Source organism: Antechinus flavipes, chromosome 5 (assembly GCF_016432865.1).
Source record: "Antechinus flavipes isolate AdamAnt ecotype Samford, QLD, Australia chromosome 5, AdamAnt_v2, whole genome shotgun sequence".
Lineage (NCBI taxonomy): Eukaryota > Metazoa > Chordata > Mammalia > Dasyuromorphia > Dasyuridae > Antechinus > Antechinus flavipes.
The window spans coordinates 246,533,856-246,552,119 of NC_067402.1; the positions used below are offsets into that span (position 1 = coordinate 246,533,856).

At 32.1% G+C, this 18,264-nt stretch overlaps 1 protein-coding gene across 6 annotated transcripts in view; it reads right to left on the bottom strand.

Annotated features, from left to right (window-relative positions):
* PPP1R12A (protein phosphatase 1 regulatory subunit 12A) overlaps nucleotides 1-18,264 on the bottom strand; it is a 162,692-nt gene that overhangs the window by 86,016 nt on the left and 58,412 nt on the right. For all 6 annotated transcript variants that reach the window (XM_052000373.1, XM_052000377.1, XM_052000372.1 and 3 more), the window contains exon 2: nucleotides 14,284-14,414. In XM_052000373.1, coding sequence (XP_051856333.1) covers nucleotides 14,284-14,414 — 131 coding nt within the window. The remainder of the gene's footprint in view (nucleotides 1-14,283; nucleotides 14,415-18,264) is intronic.

Sequence of the window (18,264 nt, forward strand, 5' to 3'; positions counted from 1 at the left end):
GCACTGTTCATAGTCTGTGTTTCTTATAGGGTCCTGGTTTTGTCACATTTTCTTAAAGAAAAGTGCTACTTTATTTCCAAGATTTTCCCCTCTAAGATTCTTCCACAGTATATAAAGTAGACATTCTTAGGAAATATGCCTTGATATGTGATTAATGGGTTAGAGAATATGAATAGCTTAATCACATTGTACTCAACTGATTACTAGAATAGGTGAAACAATTCATGATTCAAATAACAAAGCATTAGTGTTGCCCATCTTTCTAATTTCATCAATAATGGCTATTTCTTTTATATCTTTTACCATCTTTGCAAATTAGGTGCAAGGTAAAACCTCTAAAAATGTTATCTATTTAAAGCTCCAGTTGATCAAGATAAAATATTTCGTCCTCAGTTTATTGTTTAAGGAACAGCACAATAATAAGCAAAATGTTACAGAGTATTGCAATTATGTTATTTTCTCAAAGGTTTCATTGAAGATATACAGCATTTAAGTTATATTATATACTAAACAAGTGTTTGTAAGTCAGTCAAGAAAATCAATTCTCTTTTATAATGATATATCTAGAATAAAAACTGTTGAGTTTTCAGCTACTGAGTCATAAGTTAATCTTAAGGAACACTACTAATTTATCTATAAAGGTCAAATACTATTTACTAATTGCTGTTTTTTTTTAAACTGCTAAATAGAAATAATGAGTTTACAGATGTGTATTATATTCTGCTATTTTAATAAAATCGCAATAGTTTCTTTTTAGGCTTGCCTTCATTCTTCTTCATAGCCAGGTGAGCAGCATCATGAAATGAAATCTTAAAGTCTGGTCCCTATCTCAATTAGCTCTGTTAGTTTTTCTTTGGATATTTTTGGGGAGGTTGGGAGGGTAGGGGGTAGTAGTGGTGGTTATAAATAAGCCAATTGCAAATAAGAACAATTTTTGTTTCCTTTCTGGCAAGTTTTATAGTTTAATTCTACATAATAGCATTTTTTAGAATTATGTCAAATAACACCTGAGAGTGGAGTCTTTTTAAAAAAAACTTTTGATATTTCTCTATTACTTTAATGCTAGATTTTGGTTTTAGACATAAACTTTAAAATTTTTTATTCTGAAATTGCCTTTATATACATCTATGTCCCCCCCCCCCCGCCAGATTTTGCCAAAGCACAAATTTGACACTCCCCCCTCACCCCCCTCCCCCCCAAAAAAAAAGATTTGGCAAAAATAAAAGATTGTGACAAAATCTTTTATCAAAAGTTTTTAATGGCTATATTTCAATCATGGCTTTGATTATTTTCATTTTTAGTATGAAGGAGGTAGAGATAGAAGGGTGGTTTGGTCCAAAGATTTCACTGGTACGTGGAACTCTGGGCTCATAAATTACTTTTACTAATAAAAACTGACAAGTTATCAGTTTTGATTTGAAGCCTTAATTTTTCCAAGATCACATAACTATTTTGTCGTTGGAAGCTGAACTTGAATGGCAGGTCTTCTGAATTAAAAAAATTCAGTTGTCTAGGATCAAAAAGTATGAGTAACTGCTGGCAAGGACACAAAAAAACCAAAACCAAAACAAAAAAAGGAGCTTAATGTGAGCAGCATTAGGAGCTTCTGCTGGTGTGCGCACATGAATCTAGTTCTTAATCTCCCTCCCTTATATTGCACAAGATGTTCCCACCCATTTTACTTTGTCAATCATTTTCTTTTCCATAACACCTCAGAGTAGTGAAAAATGGAGGCTAAAGGAATGGTAGAAATTCAAACTACAACATTAATGTTGATCACTTTAATAGCTGTTATAATGCACATTTTCTATGTTATTTAAAATTGCTAACAGATCAAAGGTCATTAAAAAAGTTCTATAAAGGATTATCAAAGAATCCTGTAACTTCAAGGAGGATTGAACCCAGAGGCTATCTCATCAGATCCATACCCGGCAATGTGTCTTGTGTTATAGACCATACTTCACAAGTGATCATCTAGACTTCATTTCAAGGTTTCTAAAAAATAGTTGAATTTTTGAGTCCCTTGCTTGGAGGACTAACAAAGTAGCTTCAAGTATGTCAATCAATCAAAAAACATTTATTTTGTGCTTATTAGACATTCACATACACAAAGGCCCCCAAAAAAGAAAAGCAAAAAACACGATTCCTGAGTTTTAAGGAGGCACATTCCAATTCAGTAGGGCAACAAAAATCTGGGCAAGTGAAAATATACAGTATTTACAGTGTAAACAGAAGATAATCTTAGTAAGAGGGCAATGACAGTACTAGAGTAGAGAAAATAAGGAAAATAAGTACAGAAAGGTCTCCTGTAGAAGTAAGTCTAAAATAATATATATTAGATCTAAGAACATTATTAAATCATTATCTACTCAATCATATTTTAAAATCTAAAATCCAAGATACCATTGGGGAAATTCTATATATATACTATGAAGTCCAGATCACAGTAGGCTAAGTGTAATCACTAAATAGAAACTGATCAACTAGGATTATAGCTCCTCTTTTACAAGTCCATGATGACTTAAGATAAACTGCTGTCAATCAATAAACATTTATCAAATGCCTAATATATATCAGGTCTAAACTCTGAGATATAAAGAAAAGGAAGAAAGTTCCAACAGAGAAAACATACAAACAATTAAGTACATAGTACAAACAAGACATAGCAATAAATAGGAAAGAATTAAAAGAGGAATGGCAGGGGAATTAAGAGGGCTTAGAAAAGTCTGTGAAAGGCAGGATTTTTAATTGGTTTGTCTTCAAAAAGAATAACAAATCATAATTTTACTGATTATTAAAATATGGGTGATTTTTATTATTACTATCTCTCATCTACCCTGCTCTTCTTCCCCCTCCACCCCTGCCCCCACCACCCACAATTTGGCCTTTACTTAGGTAGATGTTACTGGAATACAGGAAAGGAGAGAAACAAAAATGCGTAATCAATTTTGTAAACAGGAAAAAAGAACAGTGCCTTAGGATTAATTACTGACAGTTAAAAAGAAATGAAAAACAAGTGAAATAACATGTGAAATGAAAATTTAAAAAGACAAAAAAGGGAAAAGGCTGATTAAAAATGGTAAGTGTTTATAATCACAGTTAAATATTCCAAACCTAAATTATATTTAAAATAATTTGATTCAAGAGTGGACTGATGAATAAACACAGAAGCATGGCACAATAAATGCCCAGTTTTACTAGAAATATAAGAGTATGAATAATAATTAAAATTCCTACCAAGAATCTACTCAATTGGATGTTTTCTCATTGATGTGGATATTTCCATCAATAATGCAATTTGATAGTTGAAAATCAAATGTGACTCTTTTTGTGTTTTCCCATAAGAATACCTTATAATAATTCACCATCAGCAGAGATTTTTCTTGAATTCTTCTTAAAATATTTTCAATCTAAGATTTCTTTATGACATTATTTACATTATTTCTTGCTTCTAATTTTATATAGGCCTGCTCCTGCCCACCAAATCTCCAATGATCCTTGAATGATCCTCAACCTCAATTTTCTAGAGATATAGGGTTCCATGACTTGCAATCACTCAACATTGCTTGCAGAACAGAAAGGAGTATTTAAGGGAGAACCCTGAGGCCCACTAAAAAAACCTTTGCAGTTTACCAGTTTAATGCATGCTTTAAAGCATGCTGAGTCCTGGATGATTTTTGCAATGTTTGTACTAGATATGTTTATGTGCATATACATGTGGGCTAAGCTCCATAGTTTAATCTACCTGCAGTATCATGCAAAATAAGAAGCATTCTTCAAACTCTTGGTTTTGCTTACACAGATAAGTCATTTTAGATCTTATTTAGAATGTTTTTAGAAGAGAGGATCTAGGATTAGAAATGTAGAATAAAATGTGCATTCTCAAATAGACCAAGACATTAATTTGTTTTCTTTAAACTATGCTTAATTTATCTAACTGCAGTTTCTATGAAGAGAGAAGAGTTGGGCAGAAAGTGTCACTGATAATAAACGACAAAAATCAACAAAACTCCTTAATTTTTTATTGAAGTTTTTTATTTTCAAAACATATGCAAGGATAATTTTTCAACATTAACCCTTGAAAAGCTTTGTGTTCCAATTTTCTTCTCCTTCTTCCCTCCTCCTTCTCCTAGATAGCATGTAATCCAATATATAAAACCCCTTAACAATTAAAGTGGCATTCTCTAACAATGGCATGGACTAATTTCCACAGTGAATGAAAGAGAATATACTTATATTTAGATCATTTGAACTTTAAAAAAAAAAAAAGGCTAAATCTCTACTACGAAGAACTAATTCAGGGGAAGATAAAAATTCTTAGTCAAGCATTTATATTATGTTTTTTAAGTGCTGTAAGAACTCTTATCCCTCGTCATTTATGTTCCCAATTATGCTGCAAGATCATAACTTATTCTCTTTCCTCCCAAGAGAAGATAGTTGCTTTGAATTAAAAGCTGAGGAAATTAGTATGTATGGAGGGTATCTCAAACTGTCTTTTGTGATTCCTGGTAGGCTTAGGGCCCACTGGATAAGTGGTATGATATCAGATATCAGATATCAGAAAGCACTATGTTTAAAGGGAAATAAACTCAGGCATTATCATTATTAAAAATGCAGTCATTAAAAGAATAATTAATTGCACGTAATTTATTCATTTATAATTTTAATATGAGTCATAGTTCTTGTTTTCTTTCCATTATTTCCAAAAACAAGGTTTGCTGTTGCAATATAAAGCCATATTCCTATCAGGAAGATGGGGAAAAAAATCAAACTACTTCGAATAAATCATGGTTCAAATAGCCCTCAAAATGTTACTACATAATTTAGAGGTAATTTGTGAGGAACTAGTATATTACTTAGGGTAACGTTAAAGGCCTGGCAAGTACACTAAAATGCTGTTAAACTAGGATTTAAATATTATTAGTTGAATTAAGCATCTAGTTCAATAGTGTGGAATTACTTCTATAAATCAAATTATTAGTTGAATTAAGCATCTAGTTCAATAGTGTGGAATTACTTCTATAAATCAAAGGCACAGGGTTGAATATGCTCAAAACATTTAAGATGATTAACTAGAAATGGATGATTAGAAAAGGCAAAATACACCATGATAAAAAATACCATTACCCTGTCTGCTGGAAATGCTTGGTATGGATGGTGCTGACTATCAAAACCACCAAAAGCAGCAAACCATTTATGCTTGAAATGAACTGGAGACAGGAATATATTATAAGTATTATGTCAGAATAAAATTGGAAACAGTTCTACTCAGTTACAGGCAAAAGTTTTATGATGTTTTTAGTCACTGATACCCTCAGCTCCTAGTCATACATATTGCTGAGAAGTGCAAGATAATCCTAAAGAACAGTTTCATTCCTAAATCTAAATGTATATAAAATAAGAAATAAGGGAGTTAGTAAAATATGAAAAGAAAAATTTAAAGAACTTGAACTCACTGACAATTTTCACTTAACACAAATTGAGAAATTATACCTAATAACAAAATGGATAAAATGTCAATGAATCAATTGATTTGGAAAATAAGGCAGATATATTGTTTATTGTTGTATATTCACTTTGAATATCCTTTTTTGAGTCTGATATTATAAATACAATTGAAAGAATAATTATACCAGAAAAAAGGTTCAAAAAGGTTAATAAGTATCCTGACCATCATCAATCAACATATTCTCTTACAATACATCACTTGGCAATCTATAGAAATATATACACAATTAAAAGAAAACATTATATTGGCTGTAGAGTAAAAATTGTGTGCTCTCCCCAAACCACAATTTTGTAGTATTGTTCTTTTTTCTAAAATATGATGGTTCTCTGGGAGCAGATTTCTTGGGGAGGTTTTCTGGAGGCAGCCTTAGTTTCAGTTCCAAGTAATAATCACTTCAAATGCAACCAGCTGATAAAAGTTCAAATCTTTTATTGTCTCTTCCAAAATAGCCCAGTTAGTTTTCTTAGAGGCCTATCTCCCTCCTTGGTTCCAAGAGCTCTTGCAGCTTCTGCCTCTAGCTCAACTCCGACTCCAGAAGCTCCTTATATATGATCTCTTAAAGGTGTGAACTCAAAGATTGACTCCTCCTCTGAGAGAGTGGGATTGTGGGTTTCTGACTTGTGAATCTCCCGAACTTGTGAACTCTAATGTGTAAACTCTCTTAAAGGTGTGAGCTCTAATGTGTGAATTCTCCCAAAGGTGTGAACTCCAAAGGTGTAAACCCAAGCACATAAGCACTGTTTCTATCAATTCCATTGAGTTAACACTAGGATTCTAACACAATTTAATAACCGTATTCAAGAAATTACTTTAAAAATGTCATAAGGCTTATAACTGCCTTTATTAATGCAAAATCTTTGATTCCATGTAATCTTCAAAAGTTGTTCAGTGCAAAAATGCGGTAAAAATACAAAATAGATCCAACTATAGGGGGAATACTAGATTATTTTATATCTATACTTTTAAAAATGTCGTCAACTTGAAAAATGCCACCAACCCAATATCAAGATCAATACACATAAAACAGGGCATTTTCCAGGAAAACAATTTAAGCCCAATGTGGTTCTTTGTTGTTGGTTCAGTGAATTAAATATGGCTTTCAAATTAAAGAGGAACCAATTCAAAAATATTAAGAATTATTTGATATACATGAAATCAACAAGGTACAGAGATATAGTGAATGATGTTATTTTAATTTTGTTGAATCTCCAATATTAAAAATTCATCTCAATTTGATTAGGAATAATAGATTCTGAAGACAAGCTATGGGAAACCTTAAAACCCTTAAAAAAGAAATTTACAGCTAAATGTGCTGAAAGACTCAATAAAAAAAACTTATTTAAAGCAACTAACACTAAAGTACAATCTTAATTGTACACTTTCCGATCTTCTAGTCAGTCAGACAAATATTTATTAAATGATTACTATTTGCAAACTAAATGCTGGGATGGAAAAGGCAAAAACATAGTCTCTATCTTCAAATTTGTTTATTTTAATGGAGACAACATTGAAATAACTGTAACTAGGACTGTGTGTATGTGGGTGCAGTACAGAAATGTTAAATCCATATCTGAGTTGAAATTCCCCAATATTATACAATTATTTTTTAATTTCATAAATTAAAAACCTGTTATATGAATGTAATAATTATTCTGTAAGAAATGATAAGCAGGCTGACTTCAGAAAAGCCTGAAAAGACTTGCTTGAACTATTGTTGAGCGAAGTGTGCACAACTAAGAGAATATTGTACACAATAACAAGAAGATTATGAGATGATCAACTGTGATAGACTTGGCTCTTTTCACCAATAAAGTGATTTAAAGCAATTCCAATAGCCTTGGGTTAGAAAAAGCCATTCTTAACCAGAGAGAGAACTATGGAGACTGAATGTGGATCAAAGCATAGTATTTTTATCTTTTCCTATTGTTGCTGTTGTTTGCTTGTTCTCCCCCCTCCTCCGCTTCTTGTGTTTTTTTGTGTGTATGCTGCATGATGAAAAAATGTTTAGATGAATTACACATGTTTAATTTATATCAGACTACTTATCCTGGGGGAGGGGAGAGGGAAAAAAATTTGGAACACAAAGCTGTGCAAAGGTGAATGTTAAAAATTATCTCTGCATGTATGAGAAAATAAAATAATGTTTTAAAATAATAGTTGTGGCATATGATTATGATGGAATATTACCATGGTATAAGAAATGATGAACTAGTTTTTGGAAAAACATGCAAAGACTTGAAAGAAATAATGAAGAATGAAATGAGCAAAACCAAGAGAACGTTAGATCCTCCCTACTTTTAGAGAAAGAAATTATTATGTATAATATCATTTTATATAAATACATACATACATATGTCTAATTATAACCACCTCTAGAATACAGTAGGGAAGGAGAAAAAAGTTCATAGCAGAGAACAAAAGAAAATTTAGAAAGGAGGCTTTGAAAACAATGTGCAGGGTGGTGCAGTGGATAGAGGAAGTCAGGAGTTCACATGTGACCTCAGACACTTCCTAGCTGTGTGACCCTTGGCAAGTCACTTAACCCTAACTGCCTCAACAAAAACAAAAAACAAAACAAACAAAAAAAGTGCAGTATTAATATAGTCTGTCAAAAAAGCAAACAGTATGAAATGGAAAATTATGGCTTTATATTGAATCCTCTTTTTATCTTGTGCTATGACAAGGAAATAGTCTTTTTTCTATTTTTGTATTTAAATTTGGTATATAAGAAATGCTCTTTTGGGGGGTTTAAATTTATAGTAAAATGTTTTCTGATGCTAAAACAAATATTGTTTTATTTTGTTAGACATTTATAATTACCGTTTAATCTAGTAATCTGTGAGTTTAATAATTTTGTTATGTAGACAGCAATAGGTTCAAAAGTAGGTCTGCAAAGTGATGTAGGTGATGAGGGAACAAAATTTTGTAGTGTATCTGAATGTGGCAGGGGCCAAGTTATTTAAGCTCTTTCTGCCTTTGTGTCTTTACCTGTTCAAATGAAGATAGTAACAGCACCTACTTCAAAGGATTTTTGTGGGTCAAAATTATCTAGTGCACATTGGTCCAACAACCAGTTAGTCCTTGTCAGAATAACCACTTATACAGCACTTACTATGTGCCAGACCCTGTGCTAAATGGCTCATTTATTATTATTTTTTTTGAGAATATGATTACATTTGATATTTGAAATTCACAACCGGGAGAGTTAATTGCTATTATTATCCTTTTATTGTGGAAGGAACTGAGGCAAACAACTTAAGTGACTTGTCTAGGATCACAAAGCTAGGAAGTAATCGAGAGAGAGAGAAAGAGAGAAAGAGAAAGAGAAAGAGGAAGAGAAGAGAAGAGAAGAGAAAAGAAGAGACTAAAAGCTGGTGGACTGAAAAAAGCCTGTTGCAGAAGGCTTGAAGATAAGGAAACTAAGAAGCAGAAGTGAGGATATATATATATTTATCCCACTAGGCACTGGGGTCAGCCAGTCCAAAAACAAAGAAATGGGATATTTTTTAAAGTCCATTGTATTTTTTTTTCTTTTCTGAGAGGCAGTTGAGGTTAAGTGACTTGCCCAAGGTAATATTAACTAGGTAATATTAAAAGTCTAAGGTGAAATCTGAACTCAGGCCCTCCTCACTCCAGGGACAGTGTTCTACCTATTGTGCCATCTAGCTGCCCCATCATTGTACTTTTTGCAAAATATTTGGAAAATAGTTAAATATTTCTAGAGTTATTTGATGCAAATAATTAAGCACAAAATATAATATTTCCTTCAATATGCTTAAGGACACTTAAGTAACAGTGGAAAGAGGACTCAGTCTATAAAAACTGGAGAAGGAAAAATGGCATTGCCATTTTAGCATTGCCAAGAAAATCTCAAATGGATCATGAAGAGTAAGGCAGGACTGAAAGGTCTTTGAAACAACTCAATCCACTTAAAAGGACATCCACTCAATCTGCATATAAGCGATTTTTCAGCTAATCCTGTAAATAAAGGAATCCTTTAAAAAAAGGATTAGTTCTACTCAACCTACAAAAAATTATGGTGATGCAAAGTTTAGAAAGAAAGATAAGGGAATTGTTTATGTAAAGACACAGCTCCAGAGTCATGTTTCAAGTGATAAATGGCCAAAGAATAGACTATAAATAGGTATTTTCAGAAGAAATCAAAGCTATCAAAATCACATGAAGTAAAAAAAAAAAACAAAAAACACCCTACTCCTACTCTAAATCACTAATTATTAGAGAAGTGCAAATTAAAACAATTCTGAGATATGATCTCACACCCATTGACAGATTAACATATCAGAAAAAAAGACAAATTTTGGAGAGGATATGGAAAAATATGTATATATGCCCTACTGGTAGAACTGAACTAGTTCAATCATTCTGGATAATAATCTGGAACTATGACCAAAGAGTTATAAAATTGTGTATACCTTGTGCCGCTGAGATATCCTTACCAAGACTATGTACCACAAAGAGATAGATCAAAGAAAAAGGAAAATGACTCATATACAAAAATGTTTAGCTCTTTTTCGAGAGGCAAGAAGTGGAAATTGACAGTATGTTTTTGAAATGGGGAATAGCTGAACAATTTATAATAATATATAACAATATATAATAGTATAATATATTATATATATATATATATACACACACACACACACACACACACATAAAACAATATAATAATGATTAAGGGCATGGCTTCAGAAAAACTTGGGAAGACTGATATAAAAAATGAGCAGAACCAGAAGAAAAATGTACACACTAACAGCAATATTGTAAAGATGATTAATTGTAAAAGACTTAGAAAAGTTGATCCATATTGTGATCCATGACAATTCCAAAGGCCTCTATGCACTTCCAGACAGAGAACTGGTATTAGTGGAGAGTAAAGTGTACTGTTTTCTCCTTCTACAAGTCAAAATATATGACTTTTACATACACAATGGGCATCGTAATTCATGCTTTTTGTATATAAAGGATGAAATTTGAACTGAAAAATAAAAATAAATCTTAAAAAAAGATGAGACACATAAGTGAATAATTTGATCATGTAAACACATTTTAATTCCTTGTCTTAAACAAAAGAAAAAAGACATTACCAGAGCAAGGCCACAGAAAGAATAACATTTAAAAGGATGGAGAATTTGGAAATAGACCACAGGAGTATCATCAGATGATGAGCATGTTCAATGCTAAAAAAGTAGGACAAGAAGGTTAGAAAGGGAAGCAAACTAAGGCCAGAATGGGAGTTGAATAACATGATTAAAGCAAATCTGTGTATATGTTTATACCTAGTAAAATGTAAACCTCTTTATGTCAAACTTTTTTCTTTGTATCTCCCAGAACTTTTGTATTACACAAAGGGGTTCAACTGTAAACAAAAGTTATAATTAAAGAGAATTTCAGATTAAGGTACAACTAAACTAATTTTTCTGAACTAAATTCATTTGTGTATTATTTAATAAGTAATTATGAAAATGTTTTGTGTAAATTATTTCATATATTCTCACTAATTTATTGGCAGTTAGGTGGGGCATGTTGGAGAGAGGGAAGAGTCTGGAATCAGGAAGACCTAAATTCAAATAAATTTCAGACACTTAGAACAATAACAAAAATAATTATATGTGTTAGAATATGATTTCGATAGGGGCAGGAGATCAATTTTACTTAAAAGTTTATTCCTCAATAATGTGGTATGAGAAACACTGGAATGGAGTTGAAGATCTGTTTTCTAGTAGCTCTGACATGATATTTACAAATCTATAATCTCTGAATGATAGTTGCTACAGAGGTAGTAAGAAAACAGGCATATTATTGTGTTGTGGTAGCTGTGAATTGCTAAAAACCTTTCTGGAAAGTTAGGTTAGGAATACTGTTTCTTTTAGGGGTGAAAAAAAACCCCACTAAAATAATAGCAACAACCCAAAAAGGAAGGCCAGAAGGACCACAAATAACTAAGACAACTCTAGGAGTAGTATGTACTACCAGGATTTATTGGATACTTAAAAAAAAAGCAAGCTCTATGTAATAAAGAATTGAATTTTTATGTACAATCTTCGCTCTTCAATGTATATAGAAATGTTTTATTTTATTTGAGATTTGTTAATTCCAGATTAAAAAAAGAAAACAAACAAAAGTAGAGAAAAGAAATTGAAATCTTAAGGGCCATGTCCAAAATCCCACAGGTAATAAGTAGCAGAGGCAGAATTTCAGTCCAGATTCTGAGATTCTACATGCAGCCCAATTTCTACTACATCATGCTGACTGATTTTTTTTTTTAAATAAGAAACACTGTCGTTAGAAGAGAGATGGTTCAACATGATTTTCCTTAGCTATACATCATATTAAATTCATTTTCTTCTCAACAGCTAAATGACACTAGAGTGAATTTATTATTTCAATAATGATTCCAAAGAATATTGAATAACAGATCAATATTAATCCAGATTACATCACTAGTGTTTTTGTTTTGGCTTGGTTTTTAAGGCAAATTTTAGATGGTATAAAGTTCAGAGCAATAAATAATAAAAGACATAAGAATGATATCAACAAATGTCAGACCATAACAAAATAAAATTTATGTTAGTCTCTGTAACTCCAGACAAGTAAGTCTCTTAACCTCCCAATGTTCAAGCAACTCTCCAAGACTAAGCTGCAGAAGAGTTATTGATCTGTATGGCAAGAGTTTCACAACTGATAATTTCCTAAAATAATGAAGTCACCTATCTGTTAATCTCCTTTAGGAAGTTGTCTATTTGGGGCAGCTACGTTGGGCAGTGGATAGAGTACCAGCTTTGAAGTCAGGAGGACCTGAATTCAAATCTAATCTCAGGAACTTAACATTTCCTAGCTGTGTGACCTTGGGCAAGTCACTTAACCCCAAGTGACTCAGCAAAAAAGGGGAAAAAAAAGGAGGAAGTTGTATATTTAAGTTGTAAACACCCATTCAGTTCCAAAGACTGAAATATGCCTCCTCTGCCCAGAATACTCTTTCCCTATTGCTTCCTGATGAACTTTATTTTAGTTCAGGTCCTATGTAAAAGCATTTCTTGATTTCCTTTTCCCATCTAAATTGTTGCCACTCTACATTCCCAAAATTACTTTGTATTTTTGCAGCCTTGAACAAGGAATATTTCCTAAACTGTATGTAAGCTCTCTGAAAGAAGATACTTGCCATTTTTTATTTGCAGGGACGGAGCACTGTGCTGTGCCAGAGTAGAAACTTATTTAAGTAGGAAGTATTTATAGAATGTTATTGTTTACAAATGGACCCTATGAATGTATTATGGTTTTTTAACAAAAGAAATTAAGTTACATGTTAAATAACTTATTCAAGATTAGAAATGAGGTTCAATCTCCTTTTAAAAGCATTCTATTCTTATTCCATCTTACATCAATCTCCTTTTGTCTAAAATTTTACAAAACTTATCTGTAACAAAAATTGTCAAAACTCAACCAAACTTTCAAACCAGATTCAAAGTGACCTGTGTTAAGAGTGACATGACTACTAAAAAGAGGATTTGAACCTAAGTTTCCTGAATCTCATCATTCTAGGAACACACCATCTTTAAAAAAAAAAAAATTTAAACAATGCAAAATTTAAAAAATGCTAATTTTATAGTGCTTCTCCTTGAGAAACTTAAGATTACATTTTTACACTGCCTTTACTGAGCTCCATAACTATAAATTCAAAATGAGGCAGAAATAATCATAAATTTGCAGAAAATTTCAGGTAAGGATAACCCATGAGAAATGAGCAATTATTATTTGTTGATTTGAAATATATGACCATAATCCAGGGAAATGAAAATTTGGAGTTTTGCTTTTTGGAAAAAAAAAAAAAAGCATATTTCTTTCTTATACTAGGCTGCATTAATTTTGTCTATGCAGAAGCTTTTCAGTTTCATGTGATCAGTTATATTTTATCTTTTACAATTTGCCTTTCTGGAGGGCTAATTTTGTATCTAAAAATTTTATGGTAGCACTTTTTGTGACAGCAAAGAATTGGAAATGAAGTAAATGTCCAATAATAGAGGAATGGGTAAATTGTACATGAATATAATGGAATATTACTGTGCTGTGTAAATTATATAATACAGAGAAGCATGGAAAAATCTACATGAATTGATACAGAGTAAAGGAAGCAGAGTCAAGAAAAAAATATACAAAATAACTACAAAAATATAACTGATAAGATATCAAACACATATTATAAAAGCAAATGTTACAAAATTATTATTAAGAGAGAACTTCTCTTCATGGAGGCGGGAAGGCACACATGCATTACATATTATATGTTTGGGGTACTTTTTCAATGTATCAATCATTTTCAAATCTAGATCACTTCTCCCAAATAGTCTAGTTAAAAACTGATAATTAAGTTCCTCATTAATTCAGGGATTATAGACGGGCAAGTAAATCAAGAACTGAAAAGATAAAATAGGTAACATTATAGTTTTCAGAAACAATTTAAAAGAAAATATATAAAATAGTTAATATTAACATACTAAGTTATATGTAAAGTACATTCCACTTTGTGAGAAAAAACACTTCACAACATTTGAGAGATGCTGAAACTAAAATATAAATCTGTTGATCTAAGAAAATTCTCAATTCAGGAGAGTTAGCTCCCAAGATCAAATTAATACCAAAGAGTACAACCAACTACCTTAGATTACATATGGATTTCTATGAAATCTCAGGTGGCCTTTAAAATATCAACAATATATACATCTCAAATTAACATAAAGAACACAGAACTAGCTTACTCTGCTATATCAAGATATCCACAGGAAGCAGCTGCATGAAGTGGTATCCAGCCCTCGTTATCAGGTTGATTAATATTTGCTCCATTTTCCACCAGAAATTTCACCATATCAACATTATCATCAATGCATGCCTGAAAATGAAACAGAAAGCATTATTAAAATTCTGTTTCAGATGTTAAAAAACAATGGTTTAGATACTACACCCAATTCCAGAAATGACCTCCAATCACTTTTTTAAATCTTTACCTCCCTTACCTCTATTTGTAATAATTAAGGTTATCATTTTTGTATCCTTCTTCCTACTAATCTTGCACCATTCTTTAATCTTTAATCCTTTACACAGTAATCATAATAATCTAATTTAATTGGTGTTATTCCTAACCTAAGATGGAGTTATGACTTATTGAATTAAGTAATGAAATCATGCTGGTTTGAACGAATAATTTTATAATTTTAGTTGAGTACTCATTAGGCAATTCTTTCCTCATTTCCACATTAATTGTTCCAAATCTTCTTCTCTATGTTCAGCTTCTTGAACATAGTTCCCATCCCGCTACAATGACAGCACTCTCCTACTTCACTGAGGATACTAGACCCATACAGTTAGAGATCCTTTAAATCCCTGTCTCAAAATGTCCAAACTTTCTTTTGCCCAAACTCAGAGGAGAAAATCCCATACTCTGCCAAGGCTGCCTCCTATTTTATTCCAAGATCATGCAATTTCCATCCACTTTATTATTGCCAAAATAACCTTCCTAAAGCTCAAAGGGAATTTCCCTGATCAAAAACTTTCAGCTACATATACGACTGACCCCATATCAAACTTCTAAGTTCCTCAAACATTTTTCTGCTTTGTTTTTATGTTTACACCCTTTTAAGTAGCTATTACTGTGCAATTGTTTTTCAGTTATATCTGACTCCATTTGGGGTTATCTTGGCAAATATACTGGAGTGGTTTCTCATTTCTTGCTCCAGTTCATTTTACTGAAGAAACTGAAGCAAATAGATTTAAGTGACTTGTCCAAGGTCATACTGCTAGTGTCTAAGGCCACATTTGAACTCAGGAAGATGAAGTCTTCCTAACTCTAGGCCTGACACTTATCCTAGTTGCCCCTTCATATATAGCTGACATTTCATTAACATTTATTGAATTGAATTTCCTAATCAAACGTAATAGTCTACTTTTATTAGCAAAGTGATCCCTTGGAGACAGAATGAGAAGGGGATTGGAGCTAAGGTAGCAAGCAGGAAGCCAAACTAATTATGACAATGGTCTTAGTCTTTTTTGACAGGCTTGCAATTTAATTTCTAAAATATGAATGCAATATTTTATATTTATCCCTGTTAAATTTGATCTTTTTCTAGATTATTTTGGTTTTGAAGTATTCCCCCTAACCTTGTGTTATTTTTAAATATGATAACTGTTTTTGTGTCTTCATTTTAAATAGAATCCCAGTAAATATTACTGGAGGCCTCCTGATTTTTTTCTAATAATCACTCTTTTGGTCATAATGAACCAATTGTTAATATTGTCATGAGACCCTGACTGAAGGGACTGAAAAATGACATGCCCAGGATCACTTGCCTTTTATACAATTCTGTATTGACACAAAATCTGGCAGTAGCTCATGTTAAAAATTCCTGGGGCTTTCATTTAATCAAATGAATCGATGTAGCATGGTTGCTAAAAAGCTGCATCAGGCTGCATAAAGAAAAGCAGGATATTTCAATCACAGGAAAACAGTCTTATTGTATTTCATAATGTTCAAATCATTTTTAAAGGGGGAGTCCTGACAAATTAGAAGTAATCAGGATAAGGGATCTTAAAATGTTATAATGTAAGAAACATGTGAAAGAATCTTAACTGGCTTGGAGAAAAGAATAGAACTCCTTGGATATTTGAAGACCATTAATATGTTCTTTCTAGCACTTGGGGTGTAGAAGGTGGGACTGATTTAAGGAAATTGCCCTCTTTAAATTTGTCAATATTATCAAAGGGGATTGCCCCCTGTGATTTTTGTCAAAGTCATCTTGTCATCCATTTTTTCCCCTTTCTTTGTCTCTGCTCATAAGTCCTAAGAAACCCTTGATGAAGTCTTTGGTCTAAAAGAGCTAACCAAATGACCATTCTTTTAAACAACCTGCTGGCTTTCTTAATAAAACAACTCAATTGCCCTCTACCACTCCTCCATATAAAGGATGACATAGTTCAGATCATAAGAAATGAAGAATTTCCCAAATAATGAGAAGCTTAAAAATGGTGACTGCTGTCTAACTAAATAGTTAGCTAGTAAGTCAACTAAAAAGTACTCAAGATTAGATGACCATCTATTGTAGATATTATTAAAGAGATTTCTTCAGTTTTTGGAACATTAGACCAAAAGACCTCCAAGATTCTTTGGGATTCTACAGTTCTAGGTTTGGTCTTAATTTTATATAATTATTTCTTTTGTAAGAATTCTGCTCCTGAGGCACCCTGAATATATCTTCTAACTCTTTCATTTTTTTATACAGCATTTTGTTTTTTTCTCAATCACATGTTAAGAAATTTTTAAGCATTCATTTTTACAAGATGGAGTCTCAATTTTTCCTCCCTTTTTCTCTTTTGAAAGTGTAGGCAGTCTAATAACAGTATAATAGTTTATACATGTGCTATCAGGTAAATATATATTTTCCTATTAGTCCCAGTTGTGAAAGAAACAGATCAAAAGAAAAAAAAATTCTTCCTCTTTCAAAAGTGTTAAGCCTTTATTGCTAAGATTAGTTTGGGCCTGGTCATAGGATTTACAGTAATAATATTATTTCACATTATGTTACTGTTTGCAAAATATTTTCCTCATAACAACTCTATATACAAATATTCCCATTTTACAGAAGAGGAAACTCAGACTTTACTAAAAAAGCTGTATGCTAATTACAGTAATGTTTTTGTAAAAACAAAAATGAGTATGTCATAGTCAAATTCTTCAAGATTTTAAATAAATGTGAAAAAAAAAAACAAATTACCATCATAAAATGTACTATTTCATTGATAAGTAATATTATGTTTTTTAAAAATCTAAAAATATTACAATGTATAGACAGAAGATGGTGCTCTAAACAAAGAGCAAATGAGACAACTCTCAAAGTTTCAGAGAAAATGCACTGATATTTGTATATAACACTCATAAAAAATTCTAGCTCCTATCCTTCAGCCAGCTTAAGAAATAAAGATCACTTTAATTTTCTAATGCAGTATTGTCTATGCTTAATTTCCTTGTCATCCCTACATGTAATCCCAGAATTGGTAGGAAAAAAAGGACTTCGGTGATTATGAAACCCTCATATGTCAGGAATGATAAATATATACACATACAGACACACACCAATACCTTTCTGACCAACACAGTGGGGCTGCCATAGATTTAAATCCTAAGTCAATATTTGGGGGTCCAGGGCAGAAGAGCCTTATGCTTTGTCTAAAGCATAAAGCTATGATGCATGAGAGATGGGGGATAGCAGGGAAAAAAGAGAAATCAAAGGGAGAGGAGAAACTCAAAAAAGCTTGGTCCCCCCCTTTTGGTCACTGTTTTCCACAGCTCAGGCTATGATAGAAATAAAAACTTGCAGTACCAGTTGCTAGTCCTTAAATTCCAAAACTACACCAAAGGAACATGGTTGAGTTAGAAAAATGAATTTAGCTAACAGATGAGACTGGAAAGGTTGTTCTGTATTTTGAGTGAAGGTTAAAATTATAAGGATTTTTGGGGAAAGTTTGTATTAAGCAAGTTAGCTGTTAACTTCTTATTTTAAGTTTTAGTTTCCTTCAATTTATAAAAATGTCCCCCACTGAGTATTCATTAACTATTCACTTTTATAAATCACATAAAATTCCATGAGTGAACACCCTAATGAAACATGCTATGTAGGCATAGAGTCTGAAACCAAGGACACAGACATTCCTAATCCTTAGAACTGGCTATCTAATGAAACCATAATAGA